The sequence below is a fragment of the Cervus elaphus genome, chromosome 27 (genome assembly GCF_910594005.1).
Source record: "Cervus elaphus chromosome 27, mCerEla1.1, whole genome shotgun sequence".
Taxonomy (NCBI): Eukaryota; Metazoa; Chordata; class Mammalia; order Artiodactyla; family Cervidae; genus Cervus; species Cervus elaphus.
Window position 1 is genome coordinate 14,790,408 of NC_057841.1, and position 26,913 is coordinate 14,817,320.

At 35.3% G+C, this 26,913-nt stretch overlaps 1 protein-coding gene across 1 annotated transcript in view; it reads left to right on the forward strand.

Moving 5' to 3' along the window:
• The window catches only part of CDH19 (cadherin 19), a 71,309-nt gene that overhangs the window by 40,146 nt on the left and 4,250 nt on the right, over positions 1 to 26,913 (forward strand). The window contains exons 8-11 of the mRNA XM_043889528.1: positions 4,974 to 5,095; positions 18,650 to 18,771; positions 24,062 to 24,176; positions 26,374 to 26,625. Of these exons, the coding sequence (XP_043745463.1) occupies positions 4,974 to 5,095; positions 18,650 to 18,771; positions 24,062 to 24,176; positions 26,374 to 26,625 (611 nt within the window). The remainder of the gene's footprint in view (positions 1 to 4,973; positions 5,096 to 18,649; positions 18,772 to 24,061; positions 24,177 to 26,373; positions 26,626 to 26,913) is intronic.

Genomic DNA, 26,913 nt, shown 5'->3' on the forward strand with positions numbered 1-26,913 from the left:
ACAAAGTTGATAACAATGTGGTTCGTACAAATAGTATTTGATTAAGTTAAAGTAAAAGTCGCTCAGTCATGTCTGACACTTTGCGACCCCATGGACTCTTATACAGTCCATGGAATTCTCCAGGCCAGAATACTGGAGTGGGTAGCTGTTCCCTTCTCCACAGGATCTTCCCAGCCCAGGGGTTGAACCCAGGTCTCCCGCATTGTGAGCTGTTCTTTACCAGTTGAGCCACCAGGGAATGATATTCAAAAGTTAACCAAGCTTCTACAAGGTAACTTTAAAGGCATACAAATGAGTCCAATCAGTTAGAAATAAGTTTTTGTGTTGCAATTAAACTATATTTACCATCCATTTAATTAGTCTGTTACATTCATGTAATATATTTTCTCCTTTTTTAAAAAAAAATTATTCTCCTTGTAGTTCTCATTAAAGATAAAAGCAAAAGCTGTTATTACATTTGGCTGTTGTCACATTTTTCTTATATATGTTACATAATATTTCACATATAATCGTCTAAATTTAATGCCTGTGTATTGTTTTTTTTAATGCCATATTTTCAGCTATGTTTTTACTCATCATTATCTCTGATAGCTCAGTTGGTAAAGAATCTGTCTGCAATGCAGGAGACCCTGGTTCGATTCCTAAGTCAGGAAGATCTGCTGGAGAAGGGACAGGCTACCCACTCCAGTATTCTTGAGCTTCCCTGGTGTTTCAGGCAGTAAAGAATCCTCCCTCAATGTGGGAGACCTGGGTTTGATCCCTGGGTTAGGAAGATCCCCTGGAGAAGGAAGAAGCTACCCACTCCAGTATTCTGGCCTGGAGAATTCCATGGACAGAAGAGCCTGGCAGGCTACAGTCCATGGAGTTGCAAAGAGTTTGACATGGACTGAGGCTACTTATACTTTCATAAAGCATTCATCACTCATTGCCTTATTTACACAACTGAGATTACATATTTAAATTGTTTCTACAATGTGTCATTATAAATGATGACATAATGAAAACTTTAATCATGAAAGCATTTGTTAAGTTATGTGTTCTTTAGTATTGTCAGAAAAACAAGCAGGTTAACAGACATGCTATTTAAAATTTAAACAACATACTGTGCTTTGATTATATACACACACACATATATTGGAAGTCTTCCCTAGTGGCTCAGACAATAAAGAATTTGCCTGCAATGCAGGAGACCCAGGTTGGATCCCTGGGTTGGGAAGATTCCCTGGAGAAGGAAATGGCAGCCCACTCCAGTATTCTTGCCTGGAGAACCCCATGGACAGAGGAGTCTGGCAGGCTACAGTCCATGGAGTCACAAAGAGTCCAACATGACTGAACAACTCACACACACACACATATACTACATATATATTCATTACTAAATTTACTGCTAATAAATAGGAACTATATCTACATGTTAGAAGGCAGCATTTTGTGATTAGGAGTTCCAGTGGGAAACTGGAGCATTGTCTGTCTTAAAAATTTAAAGAACCTTCTTCTTTGTATCAGTTGCTCTTCCAAAGAGCAAAGCAATACCCAGCATCTTAGTATATGGAAGCCTGTGTAATTATCTGGACTATAAATATGGAAAATAGATGAATAAGGGAAGGTGGTGGAGGAAAACATGTATTAATAGTTGTTTTAAGGATTTTAGTGTGCTGGGAGTTAGGACCTCGAAATGATCTATAATAAAAACTCCATCATAAAGTTATAAGAAACTGCACAAGAAATCTTCCCGAAATTTTTCATCTTATCCCCATTCTCTATATTACTGCATTGTTTAGATGACAGACAGAAGGAATGAATACTTTTGCCACTACTGTGGATGATTCATTCCTTGGACATTGTTAAAATTTCCTTTCTAACTAAACCTAGAGTCAAATCTTGTAATTTTTATAAATATGGGAATGGCAGCAAAATCTTTTCTGTCCTAAAAAGAAGAGCAAGTTAAATTTAAGCAAAAAAAAAGAAAGAAAATTAAAAACTTTTTAGAGTAGAAGCAGTGAAATTGAAAATAGAGATATACAATGGAATGATAGCTGGTTCTTCCAAAACACCAGTAGAAATTATCCTTCTAACCAGACTACCAAGGGGAAAAAGAGAAGAGACAAAAGTTACCATTATCAGAAATGAAGGAGGGAATGCAGTTATTGAACCTGTAGACATTAAACAGTATTATAAGGATATACTGAGACAACATTATGTCTATAAATTCAGACCAATTCCTTGAAAGAGAAAAACTGCCTGCATTCACAGCAAAAGATAAATAATCTGAGTAGTCAGGCTTGTGGGAAACAGTCTAGCTCATAAGCTGGAAGCAGGTTTGTGTTTCGTTCAAGAATGACAAGGATTTCTTTCACCAGCGGAAGAAGCTGCCTTTAAACATCTTTCACCTGAATCACAGACTTAGGGAACAGACTTGTAGTTCCCAGGGGGAAAGCTGGAGGAAAGGGATAGTTAGGGAGTTTGGGACGGACATGTACACACTGCTATATTTAAAGTGGATAACCAACAAGGAGCTGGTGTATAGCACCTCTGTCCATGGGATTCTCCAGGCAAGAATACTGGAGTAGGTTGCCATTTCCTTCCCCATGGAATCTTCCCAACCCAGGGATTGAACCCAGGTCTCCTGCACTGGAGGCAGATTCTTTACTGACAGAGCGACCACGGAAGCCCCATAGCACAGGGAACCCTGCTCAATGTTATGTGACAGCCTGTATAGGAGGGGGGTTGGGGGAGCAAGGGTACATGCATATATATGGCCGAATCGTTTCCCTCTTCACCTGAAATTATCACAACATTCTTTGTTAATTGGCTATACCCCAATACAAAGTTAAAAGTTTTTTAAAAAAAACTAAATCCTCTATTACTTGTGCATAAAAGCATACTTAAAAGCATCCTTGAAAGATCTGGTGGAGTTGAACCTACTTGGGAAGATTTAGCCTTTGTTATGGGCTTGGCTTTTATGTGTCTGTTCTTCTTCTGGGAGATGGGAATAGTACTTTTGTAGAGGTCTATGAAGATTAAGAACAGACTATAAAGGCATCCTTATATGCATGGAAAAATCATTTGTTTATATCTTTCTGTCAGGAGCCCTTAGCAGTGAGAAAACACTGAATAACCACATTCTATTCACTCAGCACTTTTAGCGGAATGAAGAGTCTTTAAAAAGGAATTGCAAAGCAAACCAAAGATTAATCTGAACATCTAAACTTTACGTTTTAGGCTTTTTAGTCCATGCTCTTTCTAATATATATTACACACTTATTTCTTAAATGGTGAAGTGAAGTGAAAGTCGCTCAGTCGTGTCCGACTTTGTGGTGTTGGAGAAGACTGTTGAGAGTCCTTTGGACTGCAAGGGGATCAAACCAGTCCATCCTAAAGGAAATCAACCCTGAATATTCATTGGAAGGACTGATGCTGAAACTGAAGCTCCAATATGTTGGTCACCCGATACAAAGAGCCGACTCATTAGAAAAGACCCTGAAGCTGGGAAAGATTGAAGTCAGGAGAAGGGGACGACAGAGGATAAGATGGTTGGATGGCATCACCGATTTAGTGGACCTGAGTGTGAGCAAGCTCTGGGAAATGGTGAAGGACAGGGAAGCCTGGCATGCTGCAGTCCATGGGGTCACAAAGAGTCAGACACAACTGAGCAACTGAACAACAACTGTTTCATTTTGCAAAAAAAAAATCTAAGTAGGAAATGTGACCACTTGTAGATATGTAAGCAAATTGCTTATAAAGATTTAACAATGAGCAGAGTTAAAACTGAATTTCCTTAAAGCTTAATTCTTTGTAGTTTCTATTTTAATTTCCCCCTGAACACCAACCTACAAATTAGTGTGATATTTTTAGGGACCTGTCAATTCAAGATTAAAATGTTCTCATCTACTGCCACAGAACATGGCAAACCTCACTGATGTCTCATCAAAGTCTTCAGCAATATATATGCAGTTAGAAGCCATCATTGAACTCTAGTTATTACTCTTCTTTAATTTTTATTATTAATCATTTGCAAGCAGATAAGACATGCTGAGTATTTCAAAGACTTCTTTCATTGTGGAATTTGAGATAATTTCCCAGGCTTTTGCATGAGAGAATTTTATTATCTGACTTCTTTCCAATAATGACCTAATATACCTACTATCTTTACTTGCTCTCTTTTAGGATATGTATACACATATAACATATACTTTATTTTTATTAGGGCTTCCCTGGTGTCTCATTTGGTAAAGAATCTGCCTGCAATGCAGGAGACCACCTTCCTCAAGGAGACCAGGGTTCGATTCCTGGGTTGGGAAGATCCCCTGGAGAAGGGAATGGCAACCCACTTCAGTATTCTTACCTGAAAAATCCCATGGACAGAGGATCCTGGTGGGCTACAGTCCATGGGAGTTACAAGAATCGTACATGACCTAGCGAAAACACTATCAAGTTATTCCCTTTAAACAGAAAAAAAAAAAAAGAACATTTCTCATATGTCAAAAATCAAGTAATTATAATGTGATGCACAGATTTAGAAAGCAACTATGTGGTACAAGAAGGAGACTCAGCAGCCTACAGTGAGGATTTGTGTTACATTGTCTCAAAGAGGGGAAAAATGTATTACAAGCTTTAATCTTTACCTGCATTTATTTGTACTTCTCTTCATTTTGCAAAAGACATTTTGCCATTTCTTTTTAACCAAGTCATTTACTTGTTAAAATTCTCTCTTGGGAATGAGAGTGAGTGGTGTGTCCAGATTTGGCAGACATCATTTGAAAATTAGAGTTTTTTCAGGTTTTTCTCCTCTGTCTCCATTGAGTTGAATATAAATGTAGAAATAACTTTTTTGAAATTTTTCAGCATTATACTAGCTCTCTAGAATGTAGATTTGATATCCTTTTGCTTAAAAAGAACAATGTGTAGTCTTTAAAGTATGTTGTACAGAGAAAATAATACTTTTAAGAAATTATTTGTGTCTGTGTGTGCAGATATTCTATTGCCAGAAGCGAGGTGTTCAGTGTTGATGACAATGGCACAATCTTTACAACTAACCGACTTGATCGAGAGACTAGTGCTTGGTACAACCTAAGTGTTACAGCCACGGAAAAATGTAAGTATTCATTTGAGAACCATATATTGGTTCACTGTATTTTTTTAACACATTCAACAATCTCTAAACATAGGGACAAAAGGTAGGTTAAAATGTTGCTGAAATTAGAATTAAACATTATTTTATATATCAATTCATGCAAGTGTATATAATTTATTATTTAAAAGTTAACAGCTTGTTCATTCTTACCACAGCTTATTTATATACTTACCACAAAATATCTCTGTTTTATTATGGCAATACATAATGTTTAATACAAGAAATGAATCATAGAAAATTCAGAAAAACATAAGAAATAAACCCAAGTCACTTGAAATTCTAAAATCTTTAATTAAGTATAGGCTCTTACAATACATTTTAAATCAATATTTTTAAACATTGAATATAAATTTTGCAAGTTATTTTTCAAATTGGACATGTAAACTATTGCCCAGCGAAATGTGTTCAAATAAAATTCATGATGTCAGCTGTGCTAATGGTCACGTCTTCAATAATCAGTAGTGACTAGGTATTTTTCCATTTTCAGGTTTCAAAACATAGATAAAATTATTCAGTTTGCCAGTTAATGTCTTCAAAATTTTAATTAATCAGTTATTAAATTAATCAAGCTCAAAAGAATAGAGAGAACACAACGGAAAAGACTATCAAAATCATCACTATTGTAGTCATTGGATTTTGTATAATACAGTAAAGGATTCAGTTTGTGAATTTGAAATGTATCAGAATTCATCCTTTCCAAACTGATTTTACATAGAATTTTAATAATCATGTTTACCTTCTTGGCTTGCTTTTTGAAAGTCTTTAAACAAGTATCTTACTCCTCACTTTATTGAGAAATTTGCTGATGAGATGCTGGAATGGAAAGCGTCTCTTGCGTATTTTGTTATACACTGAGTGGCTCTTTGGCACCCAGGAAGACTGGTTCTGAGTCTTGAATTTTCTGTTTAACTAAACACTAAATGGATGGGAGCAAATTTATTGCAAGGGAATAAACGTCTGCTGCACAGAAGAAATGCCAAAGCTTTTGGTGTCAGAAATCACAAGAATGTTTAGCCTACAAGCAAGAAACTTTTATTCACTGGATATTTTGGAGAAAAAAATATATCACTGTTTACAAAACTACTAAAAAAAGAATTGAAATCAATTCAAAGGATGAGTGAACATCTTTGAAAAATGTGTTTCTCAATGAAGTAGTTTTCAACTGTAAATGTTTTAATGAAATTTATGTAAATAATTTATGTAATTTTATGTAAAAAATTTAAAACATGTTTTAATGAAATTTATGTAAATGATTATCCACTGTAATCTTATTTTATATATAAGGAGAACTTAAGTAAGAATATTTCATTAACTTCTATTAAATTAGAAGTGCCACAATTTATGTTATTAAAAAGCAGTGTCTTTAAAATTAATTATGTGTATTCTAAGACACAAATATTGTAAAAAAAAGGTATAAAACAAAATTTATAAATAAAAGAAGACTAAAAATATGGTTAAGGAAAAAATTCCTGAGAAAACAAACTGAAAATAAACAATATATTTATATTACATGAAATTTATTACTGAGAAGTTAATCACTGTTCCAGAAATAAGTGATTAGAAATGTTATCAAGTTTAGAAATTACATAGTTATTGCTGATCTGCTTCTTGTGCTATAAAATTCATTTTCTTAGAGTAAAAAAATTATTTTAAACTCATATTTGAATATATATTTTGTAAAATGTCTGTTTCATTTTAAGGGAACTTGCTTAGCAAGAAATTATGTAACACCAAGCATCCAATTTTCATGCATTTTTTCCCTCTATATCTTGATTTATTTTTAATGCACATTATTAAACTCACTTTAGAACAATTTTGGAGAAAATAATTGTAAGTGCCAATTTTTTATGGTAATATTGACATCAAAAATAATTTTTGACCCATTTAATTCACTTAAGACATATTAATATAAACAAAACACTCAAATAGTGGAAAACAGAGCTTCATATAAAATTGTTACATAAAGCACTTGTTGCATGCGTTATCTGGAAGGTTGTGACATATCAGTTGTGCTGATTATAGGAAAGACATGTTCCAAATTAACATGTGTTTTCCTGGCAAACGAAGTTCACTGTGTGCTTAGTCTTTTTCCCGGAAAGTTTCCCAAATTAAGCACCAAGCTATTCATCAACATGCCAGCTAAGTGAACTGTCCTCGGAGTTTGTAATTTCCTCAGCTGTGTCTCACCAACAGCAGAAATTTGAAGCAATGGACAGACCATTGTTACAGCTCAGTATATTTTGGCAAGCAAAGGAAAATACATCCTCGATCGAGGAGTAAGGGTGGGTCAACCCAAAAGACGCAAAGAGAAGAGAAGCCCCCGGCTCAATTTTGGCTCCTCTTTTTTTATTGCGCTAGCCAGGAGGGCTGTTTGTTTTACCTGGGGTTCTCACTCCGGTCCTGGGACCTTCCTTTGTTCTATTTTCATGGGCTTTCCCCCCTTTTTGTCTTTTAGCCACTGCCATTCGGGACTCATTTTCCCTATTCTAACTACCTAACAGAATAAAACAACTAACTACTTTAAAATGAAGCTGCAAAGATATGTGTATGGTTTGTATAGTCATGTCAAAGGTTTAATTTGAACTTAATTTATTTTTATTTTTAAATTTTTAAAATTTTAAATTGAAGCATATTTGCTTTACAGAATTTTGTGGTTTCTGTCATACATCAACAAGAATCAGCCATAGGTATACCCATGTTCCCTCCCTCCCAAACCTCCCTCCCATCTCCCTTCCCAATCCACCCTTCAGCCTGTCGCAGGGCCCCTGTTTGAGTTCCCTGAGTCTTATAGCAAATTCCCATTGGCTATCTGTTTTACATATGGTATTGTAAATTTCTGTGTTACTCTCTCCATATGTCCCCCCTCCTCCCTCCTCTCCTCCCACCTGTCCATAGGTCTGTTCTCTATGTCTGTTTCTCCATTGCCACCCTGAAAATAAATTCATCAGTGCCATCTCTTCAGATTCCATATATATGTGTCAGTATGATGTTTATATTTCTCTTTCTGACTTACTTCACTCTGTATAATAGGCTCTAGTTTCATCCACCTCATTAAAACAGATTCAAATGTGTTCCTTTTTAAGGCTGAGTAGCATTCGATTGTATATATGTACCACACCTTCTTTATCCATTCATCTGTTGATGGACATCTAGGTTGCTTCCATGTGCTAGCTATTGTAAATAGAGCTGCAGTAACATTGGGGTACATGTGTCTTTTTCAGTTTTGGTTTCCTCAGGGTATATGCCTAGGAGTGGGACTGCTGGGTCATATGGTGGTTTTATTCCTAGCTTTTTAAGGAATCTCCATATTGCCTTCCATAGTGACTGTATCAGTTTACATTCCCACCAGCAATGCAAGATTGTTCCCTTTTCTCTACACCCTCTCCAGCATTTATTCTTTGTAGACTTTTTGATGATAGCCATTCTGACCGGTGTGTGGTGGTATCTCATTGCAGTTTTGATTGCTTTTCTCTGATAATGAGTGATTTGATCATCTTTTCATGTGCTTGTTAGCCATCTGAATATATTCTTTTGATAAATGTCTCTTCAGATCCCTTTCCCACTTTTTGATTGGGTTGTTTGCTTTTTGGTACTGAGTTGTATAAGCTTTTTGTATATTTTGTAAATTAGTTCTTTATTGGTTGTTTCTTTTGCTATTATTTTTTCCCATTCTGTGGGTTGTCTTTTCACCTTGTTTGTAGTTTCCTTTGTTGTGCAAAAGCTTTTAAATTTAATTAGGTCCCACTTGTTTATTTTTGTTTTTATTTACATTACTCTAGGAGGTGTATCATAGGAGATCTTACTTTGATTTATGTCATTGAGTGTTCTGCTTATGTTCTCATCTAAGAGTTTCATATTTTCTGGTCTTACATTTAGGTCTTTAATTCATTTTTGAGTTAATATTTGTGTATGGCATTAGGTAGTGATATAATTTCATTCTTTTGTCACATAGCTGTCCAGTTATCTCAGCACCACTTATTGAAGAGGCTGTCTTTGACCCATTGTATATTCTTGCCTCCTTTGTCAAAAGTAAGGTACTCATAGATGTGTGGGTTTATATCTATGGGTTCTCTATCTTGTTCCCTTTGTCTGTATTTCTGTGTCTGTGCCAGTACCATACGGTCTTGATGACTGCACCTTTGCAGTATAGTCTGAAGTCAGGAAAGTTGATTCCTCCAGCTCCATTCTTCTTTCTTAAGACTGCTTTGGCTATTTGGAGTCTTTTGTGTTTCCATATGAATTGTTAAATATTTTATTCTAGTTCTGTGATAAAAGCCATTGGTAATTTGATAGGGATTGCACTGAATCTGTAGATTGCATTTGGTGGAATAGTCATTTTCACAATATCGATTCTTCCCACCCAGGAACAAGGAATATCTTTATCTGTTTATTTCTTTCACCAGTGTCTTAGAGTTTTCCATATACAGGTCTTTTGTTTCCTTAGATAGGTTTATTCCTAGATATCTTATTCCTTTTGTTGCAGTGGTGAATAGTATTGATTTCTTAATTGCTGTTTATGATTTTTCATTGTTAGTATATAGGAGTGCAAGTGATTTCTGTGTATTGACCTTGTATCCCACAACTTTGCTGAATTCGCTGATTAGCTCTAGTAATTTTCTGATACTTTCTTTTGGGCTTTCTATGTTTAGTATCTTGTCATCTGCAAACAGTGAGAGCTTTACTTCTTCTTTTCCAATCTGGATTCCTTTTATTTCTTTTTCTTCCCTAACTGCTGTAGCTAGGACTTCCAAAACTATCTTGAATAATAGTGGTGAGAGTGGACACCCTTGTCTTATTCCTGATCTTAGAGGGAAAGTTTTTAGTTTTCACCATTGAGAATAATGTTTGCTGTGGGCTTTTCATACATGACCTTTACTATGTTGAGGGAAGTTCCTTCTATGCCTATTTTTTGAAGTGTTTTTTACCATAAATCGATGCTGGATTTTGTTGAAGGCTTTTTCTGATCATTGAGATGATCATATGGTTTTTATCTTTCAATTTGTTCTTAATGGTGTATCATGTTGGTTGATTTACATATATTGAAGAATCCTTGCATCCCTGGAATAAACCTGACTTGAAAATGGTGCATGAGCTTTTTAATGTGTTGTTGGATTCTGTTTGCTAGAATTTTGTTGAGGATTTTTGCATCTATATTCATCAGTGATATTGGCCTATAGTTTTCTTTTTTTTATATTGTCTTTTCCTGGTTTTAGCATCAGGGTGATTGTGGCCTCATAGAATGAGTTTGGAAGTGTTCCTTCCTCTGCAATTTTGGAAGAGTTTCAGAAAAATAGGCAGTAGCTTTTCTCTGAATGTTTGATAGATTTCCCCTGTGAAGTGATCTGGCCCTGGGCTTTTGTTTTAGGAGAGATTTTTGATCATTGCTTCAAGTTCACTGTTTGTAATTGGGTTGCTCATAATTTCTATTTCTTCCTGGTTCAATCTTGGGAGGCTCATTTTTTTCTAAGTATCTGTCCATTTCCTCTAGGTTGTCCATTTTGTTAGTATATAGTTACTCATAATATTCTCTTATGATCCTTTATATTTCTGTGTTACCTATTGTAATCTCTCCTTTTTCATTTCTAATTTTATTGATTTTATTTTTCTCCCTTTTTTGTCTTGATGAGTCTGGCTAGTGTTTTGTCAATTTTATTAATCTTCTCAAAGAACCAGCTTTTAGTTTTATTAATCTTTAATATTGTTTCCTTCATTTCTTTTTCATTTGTTTCTGCTCTGATTTTTATGCTCTCCTTCCCTCTGCTGACTTTGGGGGGTTTCTGTTCTTCTTTTTCCAGCTGTTTTAGATGTAGAATTAGGCTGTCCATTCGATGTTTTTCTTGCTTCTTGAGGTATGATTGTACAACTATAAACCTCCCTCTTAGAACTGCTTTGCTGAGTCCCATAGGTTTTGGCTCATCATAATTTCATTGTCATTTGTTTCTAGGAATCCTTTGATTTATTTTTTTATTTCTTCAGTAATTTCTTTGCTATTTAGTAATGTATTTTTTAATCTCCATGAGTTTGTGTTTTTTGCTGTTTTGTTTTTTTTCCCCTGTAGTTGATATCTAATCTCATAGTGTTGTGGTCAGAGAATATACTTGATACAATTTGAATTTTCTTAAATTTGCTGAGGCTTGATTTGTGGCCCAAGATGTGGCCTATGCTAAAGAATGTTCCATGTGCACTTGAGAAGAAGTGTATTCTTCTGCATTTGGATGGAAAGTCCTGAAATTATCATTTAGGTCCATTTGGTCTAATGTTTCATTTAAGGTTTGTGTTTCCTTATTGATTCTTTCTTTTGATGATCTATCCATTGACGAAAGTGGGGTATTAAAGTCCCCCACTATTATTGTGTTGCTGTTGATTTCTCTTCTTATGTCTGTTAGTGTTTCCCTATGTATTGAGGTGCTCTTATGTTGAGTGCATGGACATTTACATTTGTTATGTCTTCTTGGATTGATCCCTTGGTCATTATGTAGTGTCCTTCTTTGTCTCTTACAATATTCTTTATTTTAAAGTCTATTTTGTCTGAAATAAGGATTGCCACTCCAGCTTTCTTTTGGTTTCCGTTCACATGGAATATCTTTATTCATCCTTTCATCCTTTTACTTTGTGTATGTGTCTGTATGTGTCTCTAGGTCTGAAGTGGGTCTCCTGTAGGCAGCATATATATGGGTCTTGTTTTTGTATCCATTCAGTCAGTCTCTATCTTTTGGTTGATGCATTTCATCCATTTACATTTAATGTAATTATTGATACATATGTTCCTATTGGCATTTTCTTGATTGTTTTGGGTTTGTTTTTGTAGGTCTTTCCTTTCTCTTGTGTTTACAGGCTATGTAAGTCCCTTTAGTGTTTGTTGCAAAGCTGGTTTGGTGGTGCTGAATTCTCTTACTTTCTGCTTGTCTGAAAGCTTTTGATTTCTGGGCCAATTTTGAATGAGATCTTTGCTGGGTATAGTAATCGTGGTTGTAAGTTTTTCTCTTTCAGTACTGTAAGTATATCCTGCCATTCCCTTCTGGCCTGTACAGTTTCTGCAGAAAGATCCACAGTTAATTTTATGGGTTTTCCCTTGTATGTTACTTGTTGCTTTTCCCTTGCTGCTTTTAATATTCTTTCTTTGTGCATAATCTCTGCTAGCTTGATTAAAATGTGTCTCAATGAGTTTCTCCTTGGGTTTAAACTCTAGGGGACTCTCTGCGCTTCTTGGACTTGATTGACTATTTCCCTTCCCATGTTGGGGAAGTTTTCAACTATAAATTCTTCATAAATTTTCTCAGTACCTCTTTTTTTCTTGTTCCTCTGAGACTCCTATAACTCGAATATTGGTGCATTTAATATTGTCCCAAAGGTTTCTGAGGCCTTTCTCTTTTTTTTTTTTTTTATTCCTTTCCCTTTATTCTGCTCTTCAGTGGTTATTTCCACCATTCTATCCTCCAGCTCACATCTCTATTCCTCTAAGCTATTCTGCTATTGGTTCCTTCTAGAGTATGTTTAATTTCAGTAATTGTGTTATTCATCTCTGTTTGCTTATTCTTTAATTCTTCTATGTTCTTGGTGATTGCATTAACTGTGCTAAGTGCTTCTTGCATTTTCTCCATTCTATTTTCAAGTTTTAGGAGCATCTTTAACTATCATTATTCTGAATTCCCTTTCAGGGAGATTACATTGTTTATTTGGTCTTGTGAGTTTCTACCTTCCTCTTTCATTTGTGTTGTATTTCTCTCTATTTTCATCATTTTTTTATCTAACTTGCTCCTCTTGAGGTCTCCTTTTCCCAGGCTTTTGGGTTATATTACTTCAAGCTGGTTTTAGAAAAGGCAGAGGAACCAGAGATCAAATCGCCAACATCTGATGGATCATCAAAAAAGCAAGCGAGTTCCAGAAAAATATCTATTTCTGCTTTATTGACTATGCCAAAGCCTTTGACTGTATAGATCACAATAAACTGTGGAAAATTCTGAAACAGATGGGCATACCAGACCACCTGACCTGCCTCTTGAGAAACCTGTATGTAGGTCAGGAAGCAATAGTTAGAACTGGACATGGAACAACAGACTGGTTCCAAATAGGAAAAGGAGTACGTCAAGGCTCTACATTGCCACCCTGCTCATTTAACTTATATGCAGAGTACATCATGAGAAATGCTGGGCTGGAGGAATCAGAAGCTGGAATCAAGATTGCCGGGGGAAATACCAATAACCTCAGATATGCAGAAGACACCACCCTTATGGCAGAAAAGTGAAGAAGAACTAAAGAGCCGCTTGATGAAAGTGAAATAGGAGAATGAAAAAGTTGGCTTAAAGTTCATCCTCAGAAAACTAAGATCATGGCATCTGGTCCCATCACTTCATGGCAAATAGATGGGGAAACAGTGGTAACAGTTTCAGGCTTTATTTTTGGGAGCTCCAAAATCACTGCAGATGGTGATTGCAGCCATGAAATTAAAAGACACTTACTCTTTGGAAGGAAAGTTATGACCAACCTAGATAGCATATTAAAAAGCAGAGACATTACTTTGCCAACAAAGGTCCGTCTAGTCAAGGCTATGGTTTTTCCAGTGGTCATATATGGATGTGAGATTTGGACTATAAAGAAAGCTGAATGCCTAATAATTGATGCCTTTGAACTGTAGTGTTGGAGAAGACTCTTGAGAGTCCCTTGGACTGCAAGGAGATACAACCAGTCCATCCTGAAGGAGATAAGTCCTGGGTGTTCATTGGAAGGACTGATGTTGAAGCTGCAACTTCAATACTTTGGCCACCTGATGTGAAGAGCTCACTCACTGGAAAAATCCCTGATGCTGGGAAAGATTGAGGGCAGGTGGAGAAGGGGACGGCAGAGGATGAGATGGTTAGATGGCATCACCAACTCGATGGACATGGGTTTGGGTGGACTCTGGGAGTTGGTGATGGACAGGGAGGCCTGGTGTGCTGCGGTTCATGGGGTCGCAAAGAGTCAGACATGACTGAACTAAACTGAACTTCTTCCTTTTGATTTTTGCCCTCGGAGGGAAATGCTGGTTGAGTGGTTTGTGTTGATTTCTTATTGGGGGTGACTTGTGCCTGTGTTCTTGTGGTAGAAGGTCAGGTATGTAACTAGAGAAATGGACATAAAGACACACACTTCCACACATACAGTTATAACCAAAGCATTCTAAAGAAAAGAGTACAGGAGATTGACTTGGTGAGCAAGGGAAACCACAGGTGACATCAACCAATTGAAAGAAGAGCTAATTAAAGCTCAATCTGGAAATCGGAACATGAGCAGAGGGCCAACTTGGAAACATAGCATAGAGAGCTCACCAGTTTAACCTACTTGGTGAAAGAAGAAAGAGTGAAGGGAAAAATGGAGAATAAAAAAAGAGAGAAAAAAGAAAGAGAAGGGAGGGAAAAGAAAAGGAAAGGGTGGAGAAGAGGTTTTAAAAAATTAAAAAAGAGAAGAAAAATAGAGCAAATATTAATAGACATGTGTGGAAAAGATTTATATATATTCAGAAATAGCTACAGCTGGTAAAAAAACAGTAGGAAAAGCATTGAGTATATCCAAAACAAAAAACAAAAAAAAAAACAAAAAACAAACAAAAAACCCAACTCATCAAGAAAGGAAAAAACGTGAGGAGAAAAAAGAAAAACAAAAACAAAACCCTAAAATGAATGTTTTTCTTGCCTTTTTTTTTTTTTTTTTTGACAAGGAACACAAAGAAGAAAATCCACAGCACCGCAAAAGGCTATAAACCGTGTGATTTACTAAAAAAAAAAAAGAGAAAAAAAAATTTAAAAAAAAAAATTTTTTTTTAAACAAGGAAAACTCCACAGCAACACAAAGCACTAACATGATGGTGGAAACATGTTGGGCAATAAGCAGTGTGATTTATAAAAAGAAAGAATCTTAAAATGATTTTTTTTTTTTTAAGAAGAAATTCAAAGAGGAAAACTTCACAGTGCCAGTAAATGCTAGTGTGAATGTGGCGATATGTTGGGGGAATAAACAGTGTGATTAGTAAGAGAAAAAGAAAGAAAGAGAGAAAACAAAAGAAATGAAACAGGAAAAAAAAAAAGAATAAACGAAGGGTTTTCAAGGTCCTAGCTCTTGGTTGTGGAGTTCGCCTCTGTGGATGGTGTTGGGTTAGCTCCTGTGATGTTTTCCTGGTTGGCGGAGCTTGTGCCTGTGTTCCGGTTGATGGGGCTGGATCTGGTCTGTCTGAAGGGCAGTGTCCAGTAGTAGGTTTTGGAGCGTCTATGGGTGCAGTATGCCTTTGGGCAGCTGTTGTAGCTTTCAGGGTGTTAGGCGCGTCTATTTCCGCAGCTGCTTCAAAGTGGCCCTCTCAGCATAACTGCAGTGCCGCCAGCCTCCTACTTGCCCCTTGGATCCTTGCCGGTGCTTCTGTTCCCGTTTCCCGCCCTGCGCTGCTGGCCGAAACTTGCTAGGTAGCTGCTTGCGTGGGTCCTTTCGCGTCGCGGAGACTCGTGTGGGCTTCGCTCACCCTCTGCGTCGTGGGGCTAGTGCGGACTTGTTTCGGCTCCCCGTGCCGGTTCTCTGCATCGCGGGGTTTACGTGCACTTCTTTCCTCTCACTGCCTACACTCTTTGTCGCGGGGGCGTTATTTGTTCTTCCGGCTCTGCGAAGGGCTGTGTGCGCTGCCCAGGTTTCCAAGTCTCCCCTCTGTCTGCACCCCAGTCCCGCCCTTTGCCCCGGCTGTGTTTGTCCGCCGGCTACCTGGGCCCGCCCTCTCTGCTGCAAGGGTTCTGTGCGCCCGTTGGGTTTGTCTGCAGCACCACTCTCGGTTCCCGAGCCTGTTTGGGGTCACAGTCCGAGAGCTGTTAATGGGCTGAGAAGTACAGCTTTCTCTGTTTACTGCCCTCCAAGTCCCTGCTTTGCCTGATTTTCCAAGACTTCGCAGCTCCCCTTTGGGCCCGCCTGTGAGGGAGATTCCCAGTGCACGGGAACTCCTGTTTCAGGGCTCCCTCCCTCCCTTGGGGCACAAGCTCCTGCCAAGAATTTCTTCCTCTTTTCTCTTTTTTGTCTCCCTCCTCTCTCCTACCTCTTTTGAGGCCTGGGGTCGTCTGCAATCGCCTAGAAGTTGCTTTGTAGAAGTTGTTTCGTATCTTCAGTTTTTGATGTATTTGGGGGAAGGCTAGCAATCTCCCCCTCTTACTCCTCCACTATCTTCTCTGATTCCTGAACTTAATTTTAAGCAACTTTTTCAGAAAAAAACAAACAAAAAAAAGGACAAAGATTTTTTTTTTTTTTTTTTTAATATTACCTACTAACTAGTACTCCATAGTCTAAGCTAAGCACCAACAAGTTCAGTCTATTTTTTAAGGACAAAGATTTTAAGTGAATTTTTTAAACTAATTTTCTTAAATTTATTTATAACTGATATACTTTTTCCCATTTTATTTAGGCAGAAAGTTGTTCTACAGTGATGTACAAACCATAAAGTGTGAATCTTAGGTTTTGAATAATTTCATCTTGAAATTTCTAGAAATATCTTTTCATATTTTAATGTTTTTAATCTATTTGATCCTGAACATAATACAATAGAGAAGAGTCACCAAATAATAATTCTTAGTGGTTTATGTCTTTCCTAAAGCCCATGAGTTTCTTTTATATGCAATAAAAATTGCAAGTTTTAATTTTAACTAATTGGTTATGTATTGGTTAAAATAATTACATAAAAAAATCTCATCCCAACCTGGGAAATCTCTTCACAAGGTGAAACAGATACAAACAGTTTTATAATTAAAAAGCATCAAGCCAGGATTTGAAATGTATCATCAGTTCAGTTCAGTCACTCAGTCATGTCTGACTCTTTGCGACCCCATGAATTGCACGCAGCAGGCTAGGCCTCCCTGTCCATCACCAACTCCCAGAGTTTACTCAAACTCATGTCCATCCAGTTGGTGATGCCATCCAGCCATCTCATCCTCTATTGTCCCCTTCTCCTCCTGCCCCCAATCCCTCCCAGCATCAGGGTCCTTTCCAATGAGTCAACTCTTCGCATGAGGTAGAAATGTATCATAGTTGGAAAGAAATTGCTGAGTCGGAAAGAAACCTCAGCCTTTTACATAGCCAACCAAATAGGATCCACTGCAGGCATGTCTCAAAATAATGGAGTGGGTAGCCATTCCCTTCTCCAAGTGATCTTCCAGACCCAGGGCGGATTCTTCACCACTGAGCCACCAGGAAGCCTAGATAGACAATTAAGGTGTTAAAGCAGGAGCACTTAACACCACCATGTCTCACACAGTTCATCCTAAGTCCACTAAGTAGTTGGAGTGACCGTTTGTGTTTGCTAACTGGCTTTATCCATATGGAAACTAAACGTTTTATACATTTGTGACAAGAAATAGTTTTGTATCTTGGTCAAGGTCTTCGCTGAAGCTAGGTGCTTACCCTCCCACAGAAAATGGGAGAAAATATGCTATTAATATCTTCCTTGATGATTAATTACATGCCAAAGAATTGGCTCCCAGCCCTGAAAAAAGACAAGCTTGGGTTGTAAAGTTGGCAAGAGATTTATCTCAGTTTTAAAAAGTTAACATACATTTCAAAGAGATAGAAAAATAATTTACAAGCTTTTCTAAAGTAAATACTCTAAGAAGTTGAAGGAAGGAAAGACTTTTCCCTAATTTTCAGCAGAACTAATTCTCTCTTTTTTTAATTGTTCTTTGCCTTTACACATTACAATTGCAAATATAATGTTTTTTTGATTAAAAAAAAAAGAGCATGCAAGATTATAAAGACACTGAGACAAAGGAAACTCCTTCTCCCCACTCTTCAATGTATGTATCTTCAAGTGGCTTTTTAAATGAAGAAAGAAAGATTTAAAATAATAATATGCAATACCATTCCCTGATGGCTCAGTTGATAAAAAATCTGCCTGCAATGCAGGAGACCCACGTTCCATCCCTAGGTCAGGAAGATCCCCTGGAGAAGGGCATGGGCAACCCACTTCTCTTGCCTGGAGAATCCTATGGACCGAGGACCCTGGCAGGCTACAGTTCACAGGGTCACAAAAAGTCAGACACGACTGAGTGACTAGCATTTTCTTTCAACAGGTCATAGCTGTGACCTTCTAGTTTTGCCTCCTAGTACCCTCAGGCTGCGTCTGAAGACAGTTTAGATCATCACAACTAGAGTGGACAATGCTACTGGTATTTAGTTAGTAGAGGCCAGGGAGAATACAAATATGTTTGACTGTTCCTGGATTTAAAAAAAAAAATGTTCACATACCTGACTATCTTCTTTACTTTGACTGCTTTTCCTCATCAGCTTCCTGCAGTCCATGGCAGGTACAAGGCACTCGATAAACACTGATTGAGCTGAATGTTCTGAGAACATTTTTTGTAGGCCATAGTGCTATAAATGAAATATATAATGATCCTGTCCTCAGCTTTTATTCATGTGAAATAAAAATATACCACATAGCCTCTAATGCAATTTTCATGACCATGTTACCCCTAACAGCAGCATTATTCTTTATTTTCATTCTGTTTACTCAATTTGCAGACAATATAGCACAGATTTCTTCAGTCCCTGTCTATGTACAAGTTCTCAATATCAATGATCATGCTCCTGAATTTTCTGAATACTATGAGACTTACGTTTGTGAAAATGCAGTCTCTGGTCAGGTAAGAATCTGTCATAAATTGCCTATATCTAAACAGTACTTTGTGTTATAGAGAATAGCATATTCTATGTATTCTTCCATCTTTGAAATTATATTAATAAAAATAACCTTTATTTGGCTATATTAATTATAGGCTTTAATGTTGTAAGTTACATATAATTTAAATTTCTTTCTTTCAAAAAATATGTAAACTTCAAATTTTCTACTACCAAATTCCTCACATTTGAAAAATCTGCTAACCCTTAGAATTTAATAGTAAATCATTTGTACTTTGTCAATATAGAAATTATTTTTTGTGATTCTGTAGAGTATATAATTTTAATTAGTTTTTATTATTTCATCCATCATGCAAATAAAGACAAAATGGTATATAAAATACCTCAGACATCAACAGATGAAATTCAATTTGAAATGAATTATTAAATATATAAAGACTTAGGAAAGCATACTCATTTTGAAATACATTATCATTACTTCACAGTTTTTTCACACATTTTCTCATATGGGGCTTACCTTTTTACATTTGTAAAATGTAGAGTTTAAGTTAGATTCTCCTTTAAGTATCTCAGTTCCAATACACAATAACTTTACATTTTTTTAGGCATCCTATTAAATGTCATAAAACATTTAAAAAAAACAAACTACTTTTTAAAATACTGAATAAATATTGCTGTTGTTTAGTCTTTAAGTCGTGTCAGACTCTCTGCAACTCCATGAACTGCAGCACGCCAGGCTTCCCTGTCCTTCACTATCTCCCTGAGTTTGCTCAAACTCATGTCCACTGAGTCAGTGATGCCATGCAACCATTTCATCCTGTTTCCCCCTTCTCCTCTTGCCCTCAATCTTTCCTAGCCTTAGGTTCTTTTCCAATGAATCAGTTCTTCACATTAGGTGGCCAAAATATTGGAGACTCAGTTTCAGCATCAGTTCTTCCAATGAAAATTCAGGGTTGATTTCCTTTAGGATTGACTAGTTTGATCTGCTGACTGTCCAAAGAACTCTCAAGAGTCTTCTCTAACACCACAATTTGGAAGCATCAAAAAAAAAAAAAAAAAAGAATCAAGTACTTACAAAACTATAAAGCAAAAATTGAAAGTTACAAAAACCAATATAAATGTATTACTGGTATTGGTTTTGTTTTTATTGGAGGTTTTCTTACATACATTCTTGATTTATTCTGGTTGGTTTGAAATGTATTATGTTGTTTTTATAAAATATCTCAGAAGCAATAATTCAATAAATTTATTTTTCTTTCTTAAAGTAAGTTAATACATTTTAATTAATCAGATTATTTTATTTCAAAAATTTTTTTGAAAGACAATGAAATGATACCTTTGAGTATGCATATCAAGAAAAAGAAAGAAAAATTAGGTAAATTGTAAAAATTAAATCCCTATTTTGTAATATGATATTTGTGTGTTCTAATAATTTGAAAATATGAATGATGTAAACAGTGTTCGGAAGATGATACATAAATATATTAAAATTCTCCAGTCTTTTCAACAAATTTTGCTGTAATAAATGAATAGGAAAGAAATGGAAAACTCCATCTAAGCCTCACAGTTTATACAAAGATTATTTTATGATGTATCACAGATTTAAATATAAGCCTAAAACTAGAGACAAACAGAGGAGAAATAATTATCTTATGGCTGGACAAAGAGTTCTTAAATATAGCACCAAAATACCAATCCATAAGAGAAAACGTGTATTAATTTGATGTAATCAAAATTAAGCCTGTGAAAATCTCTGTTAAAAGAATAAAAAAGACAAACTACAGAGTGGCAGAAAATATTTGAAAGTAAGAATGAAATGATATAACTGGTACTCAGTCTAATAGTCAAAATCTCCCTTAATACTGAAACACATTTGGTAGTATTTTATTTTATTTTTTTTGGTAGTATATTTTAAAATAATAATGAGAATTAAATCTCTGCTTCCTGCCCTGTCAGTTCATAGTGTTCCGAAGCGTAGGTCCACACAATAATACGTATAATTCATACAAAGCAGACTTCCAAAAAGAAGAAAATATGTTTGAGAACATAAGATTGTCTAGTAAAGTGAATAAAGTGCTGACAAATAAATATGATAGAATTTTAATTTTTCTGAAAGCATTAAAAAAAAAAAAAAAGAAGAGGAGGTTGCTCTTCAACAGGCATAATGTTTCCATTTAGCTGGGTGAATAAGCCTGTGACATTGTCCCTATGGTTAAAAATGTGTTTAAGAGGGTGGATCTCATGTTAAGTGCTTTTGCCACAAAGTTTTTAAAATGTAGAAGAGAAAGGTAAAATTAATTTTAGTGTTTGTTTGACAGAATATGATGATTTTCACATGTAATAAAAATACAGGGAAATATTTTATGTTTTTTCTCATACTAGGAAAATCACTCTTGTCTCATTTCCCACAGCCTCAGACAGCTGGACAAAATGGTGTGTTAAAAGGTCTCCTGTATCTATCTGCTTTGGGTAGATAATACAATCACTGTAGGAAACCAAAATGCCAGAACAGTGCATTCTATTCTGAAGGAAATCAGACATTCCCCTAATGACCTATGTGGCTAAGCAGAAGTTTTATTTCTGTTCCTTATGTGCAAATGGCCAGGATGGGGAGGAGAGGAAGAGTAAAACTTTTCAGGGGTTTGCAAAGTATGGATATAATAAATGAGCTGACATTGGGGCAATTTGCCTTTTCTGTTTGGTGTAAATAGTCATCATTTTTCAAATTAATGATTCCCATTATCTTGACTGATACCAAATATCTTTTCCAGAAGTAGAATAGCAGTAATTTTTAGATTCCTTCATACCAATACACTGTCTAAAGTAAAGACATTTACATTCTCTCCATGTAAAAATTTTCTCCTGCCTAAGTTTCTATGATCCCACAGTGCGATCCCAGTTTTCTCTTCATCTTCCTTTCTCTCTCCTGTCCCAAACTTTTTATTTTTTTCACTCTTTCTGTTATACATAAAATGTGTCAATTACCGTTCATATGCAAATGACTTCTAGATCTTTATGCCAGTTCTTTCTCTTATATTTAATGCTGTAAGTCCAAATAATTAGAGAAAATGTCTACCTCTGTTCTGCTGGAATGTAAACAGTGGTGACGGAGACACTCTTGGCCCCAGCCACCATGGGACACCCAGACCTGAGATGACTTGGCATGTTCCAAATGCCAGTGAAACGTTTGTTAAATGGATACATTTGGGATATTCGTTACATACTTTCATAATTTTAAATTTGTATGTGATCATTTTATATGAACTTTTATAAAGAATGTTTACAAAATAATTTATCAAAGGAAAATGAGAAAATATATATTGAGATAAAATCTAAGAATATATCATTTTTAACAGAATAAATGTATATTTATACAAGTTACATTACATTTACAAAACATTACATTTAATGTAATTTAAATACATCTAATAAAATTTTGTGAAAAATTTTTTGAAACAGTAGTTCTGCCTCTGTCTATCATCAAAATGTTAGGATACCATGAGCTTCTCAATATTTTTTTCCGAAAAACATTCTAAACTAAGAAAGAAAACAGACTACAGACTCAATTTTCTTGTAGCTCTATTATTTGATTAGCACTTTGACCTTTAGAACAGATGTTCAGTCACCTTTTTTGAGTGCTAAATGTGTATCTATCCTAAAAGTAGATAAAAATCCTAAAAATGAATTTAAAAAATTGATATCTCCTTATTAAAAATATATATATTGGAATATAGTTGATTTACAGTGTTGTGTTAGTTTCAAATACACAGCAAAGTGAACCAGTTGGTGCTCCAGTGGTTAAGAATTTGGGCTTCCATTGCAGAGGGCATGGATTTGATTCATGGTTTACATGCATGTTAAGTTGCCTCAGTCATGTCCGACTCTTTTCAATCCTATGGACTATAGCCTGCCAGGCTCCTCTGTCCGTGGGATTCTCCAGGCAAGAATACTGGAGTGGGTTGCCATGCCCTCCTCCAGGGGATCTTCCCAACTCAGGGATCAAACCCGTATTTCTTACATCTTCTGCAATGGCAGGTGGATTCTTTACTGTTAGCCCCACCATCCCGGGAACCAAGATCCCACTTGCCGTGCAGTGTGGCCAATAAATAAATAAATGTTTCTCCAATTTTTAAACTTAGAACATTAAGTGGGAAAGACAGAATTCAGAATATTAGACTTCCAAGCCCATATCCTTCATCCTGGCTATACAAAATCTTGTCATAACTCAAAGTAAAAGCATTATTCTGATACAATGCACATTTATTATTGTTGTCATGGATTGAATAAAAATGTTTTCTTTTATTAGATTATTTCATTAACACTCCATGATTGTGATTTAATTAGAAATGTGTTGTAAGGGAAAAGATAAATCAATGTAGAGAAATAATGTACAAACTGCATTAGTTTCACAAGATTCTTCATGCATGTGGAGAGATATCCTTTGAAATATAAGATTATAAATCATATCCGTCATCCTGCAACTAAGGATATTTTTGTTTGACACATTGTTAAAAGCAATTTAATTCTAGAAAATTCAAAACAATAACTTCTATAGTCAATTTACTTTAATTTCCAGAATTAATCACAGTCTCACTATTTGATCTTGACAGCACATCTCTTTTTTGACAATAATTAACTACTTGACTGACACTTTCATGTCTTGAAGGCAAAGGACTAATTGTGAGCTGATTTGTTCATAGTTGCACTATCTCACTTTTTTATGATCTGAGATAGAGAGAGGAATTTACTTGACATGGAACACTTTTGCTATAGTCTTGTGGGTGAAAGGAAATCATGTACATCGCCCCTAAGCTTTAAATACACTATTCCTAAAATCAACTTATAAACTCACTACTTTAACAAATACTCAAGTAAGACAATAAAGTTTATTACAGTTATGTCTCCAATATATGCAGGAACTATTTAACTTCAGCAAATCATAATGGTTAGTATTCAGATAAAAAAGAGAGAAGGAGAAAAGGACAAAAAGGAGAAATCCAGGCAGGAAGGATTGGAGGATGTTTTCTGACAAACTTAGCTTATGGAAATCATCTCATCCATTAACAAGAATTTACTTTTTATGTAATATCAAGACATTCTTTTGAAAGGAGCAAGTAAACATGTTTTTAACCTCAGAAAATATTTTCATATTTTCCACCAATTTTGAGATATCCTTTGGAATATCCATAAAGATTTTGGTAAAGTAATTTTAATAATAGCTAATAATAATTTTAAATAATAATCAGAATATTATAAAGAGAATGATCAAAACTTATCCCTATTTTTTTTTCCTAGGTGATTCAGACCATCAGTGCAGTGGATAGAGATGAATCCATAGAACATCACCATTTTTATTTCAATCTATCTGTGGAAGAAAATAACTCGAGTTTTACAGTCATAGATAACCAAGGTAATGCCATTCACTTATAATAGCTTTCTATTCATTCTTCGAGATCTTGTTTAATTTTAAGAAAATTCATAGCATTACTTTTTATACTGTTCCTGCAATATGATAGTGTTGAGAAATTATTCAAGGAGTGGGAATGGAAATGGGAAACAAAACCCAAAGTAATGTTCTGGGAATACTAGCCTCATTTCCCACTGGATTTCTTTAAACTGGAAGCACTTTTTCAAGTAATTATTGGCTATAAGCCCTTGTAAAGTCTGAATGACCTTGAAAATCTAATTGCAGTTCCTCTCATGTCTTCATATCTGGAGAAGAAAATGACATATACTTCCCTGGTGGCTAAGACAGTAAAGAATCTGTCTGCAATGAGGGTGACTGGAGTTCAATATTGGGTTGGGAAGATCCCCTGAAAAAGGGAATGGCAACTCACTGTAATATTCTTGTCTGAGAATTCCATGGGCAGAGGAGCCTGGAGGACTACAGTCCTTGGGGTCCCAAAGAATCAGGCACAACTGAGCAACCAACACTTTCACTTTTCATAGTCACTTGATTGATTCAAAGATATTTGGAATCATTAATTAGAAGCTATAAATATATGAAAAGGCTGTTCTTTTCCCTTCAAAACAAAATGGTTGTATCAGCCTAAGAACAAAATGTTCTAAAGGATTTTGTATGGAGAGACAGAGTTCCTTTTCCTTCCATATAGAAGTAGATTAACTTTGTACAAAGCTACATTGTTCTTTTTTGCTTCAATAAAGTATTTTTTGTCTTCATATACATTTCTATTCTAAATTTGCTTCATATCACAAAGATATGCAGTACTGTAAGATTAATTATTCAGGCATCTATAACCAAACACGTGCAGCTGTTCTTCCTTATACCTGAGTTTAAGCTCCCATCAAGGGGAGATCTTTTACGGAAGGATAAATGCAGACACATTCTTTCCCCTTTGCCTTTGTCAAATTCCCTAGTGAAAAACAATGAACAGCAAAATAAGAATTTGTTTGTATTTGCTTAGATTTGTTTATATTAATATAAAATAAATTAGTGGGACAAAATAAATATATTGACACATAAAGAGAAAAATTTAATATTGGTTTAGTATTTGTGGTTATAAGTAATTTAAGAAAATACATTCCAAAAAGTATAAACTTTCTCACCTGTTTGATCTGTCTGCTGAATAAAATCACAGATGGTTTTTAGACTTCAAGAGCATGATGGAGAATTTGTTTTTAAAAGGAGATTTGGGAAAAGTGATAAGTAGGCATACATTTCAAAAGACTTCCATTTATTTTCATTTATCTATTTCAAAGACTTCCATTTATCTATCTCCTCTTATTTGTTTGTATCTTCTAGAATTTGTTTGATTGCTACAGAATATCTTTCAAGGAATGCCAATACACAAAAAACAAAGTGTCTTGGGGGAAACATATTGTGTATCATAAACTGATACACAATAAACTGCTTTGGAGAAGACCATTTATCATATTTGGGGATTCAAGGAAAAAAAATTAAATATTAATTTAATTTTGTATGTATAATTTATTTTTGTTAACTATTTGAGTGTTCTAGCCGGGTGAATTAATCAGTACTATTAAGGTTTAATGATTCTCTGAAATATAAGTAGAAAATAGGTTAATAATGTCAAGGTGAAATGAAATGTTCTAAAAGAAACTTTAACTCCAAGTAAAATTAATTCTTTTGTCTTATTAATAAATACATCATTTGAGATCACTTACTGTGACAGAGATGACTTTGAAAATCTCATGTATTTATATTATTTGTGAAAGTAATGAGTTTCTGTTAGAAAAATGAGTCATGAGTATTTAATTCAAATGAAACTGATGTGTCTTTATACATTTAATGCTAGTACCCCCGTATACTGTCAATGGCTAAATAAAAAGTTATTTCTTTTCTGTGTTCCATATGTATGTTTCCTATCTTTACAAAAAAATGAAAAAAACAAAACATTTTAGAACTGATTCATATAATTCATCTAATTTTGTAATTGGGATTTAGGCAATGTCAAAATCAGAAATGACTTTTTTAATTGATCTTTTAATTTTCTTTTTCATCAGAAATGTACTCTTTCTTATTTGAGCTTATTTAATCTCTACATTTCTGCCTCTTCTACACTTAGTGGCTATGAATTTCTTTTGCATTATTGAAAAAAAATTATGCCCTTGGATTTTTGTTTTAGATAACACAGCGGTGATTTTGACCAATAGAACTGGTTTTAGCCTTCAAGAAGAGCCTGTTTTCTACGTATCCATCCTAATTGCTGACAATGGAATCCCATCACTTACAAGTACAAACACCCTTACCATACACGTGTGTGACTGTGGTGATGCTGATGGCACACACACCTGCAGTCATAAGGATTTTATGCTTTCCATGGGATTCAGGGCAGAAGTCATAACTGCTATTCTGATATGCATTATGATAATATTTGGTAAGTCATGTGAACTGAGCATATATTCATTTATTGACAGCATGATACATATAGAAAAGAGTTAATTCCATTATAATGATATAATGTTGACTTGTGTGTGTGTGTATGTTTGTGTATGTGTTCAATTGTCCTTCTGAATTGATCTTTTATTGATCAATTGATCTGAATTGACCTTCTGAATGTGTTAACAATTCTTAAATCAAGTGGAGTAAATGAAAAATAGAGTGAATATGCACTCCAAGTTCAAAATCAATGATCCTTGAATTTGATGAGTATGTGAGTACACAC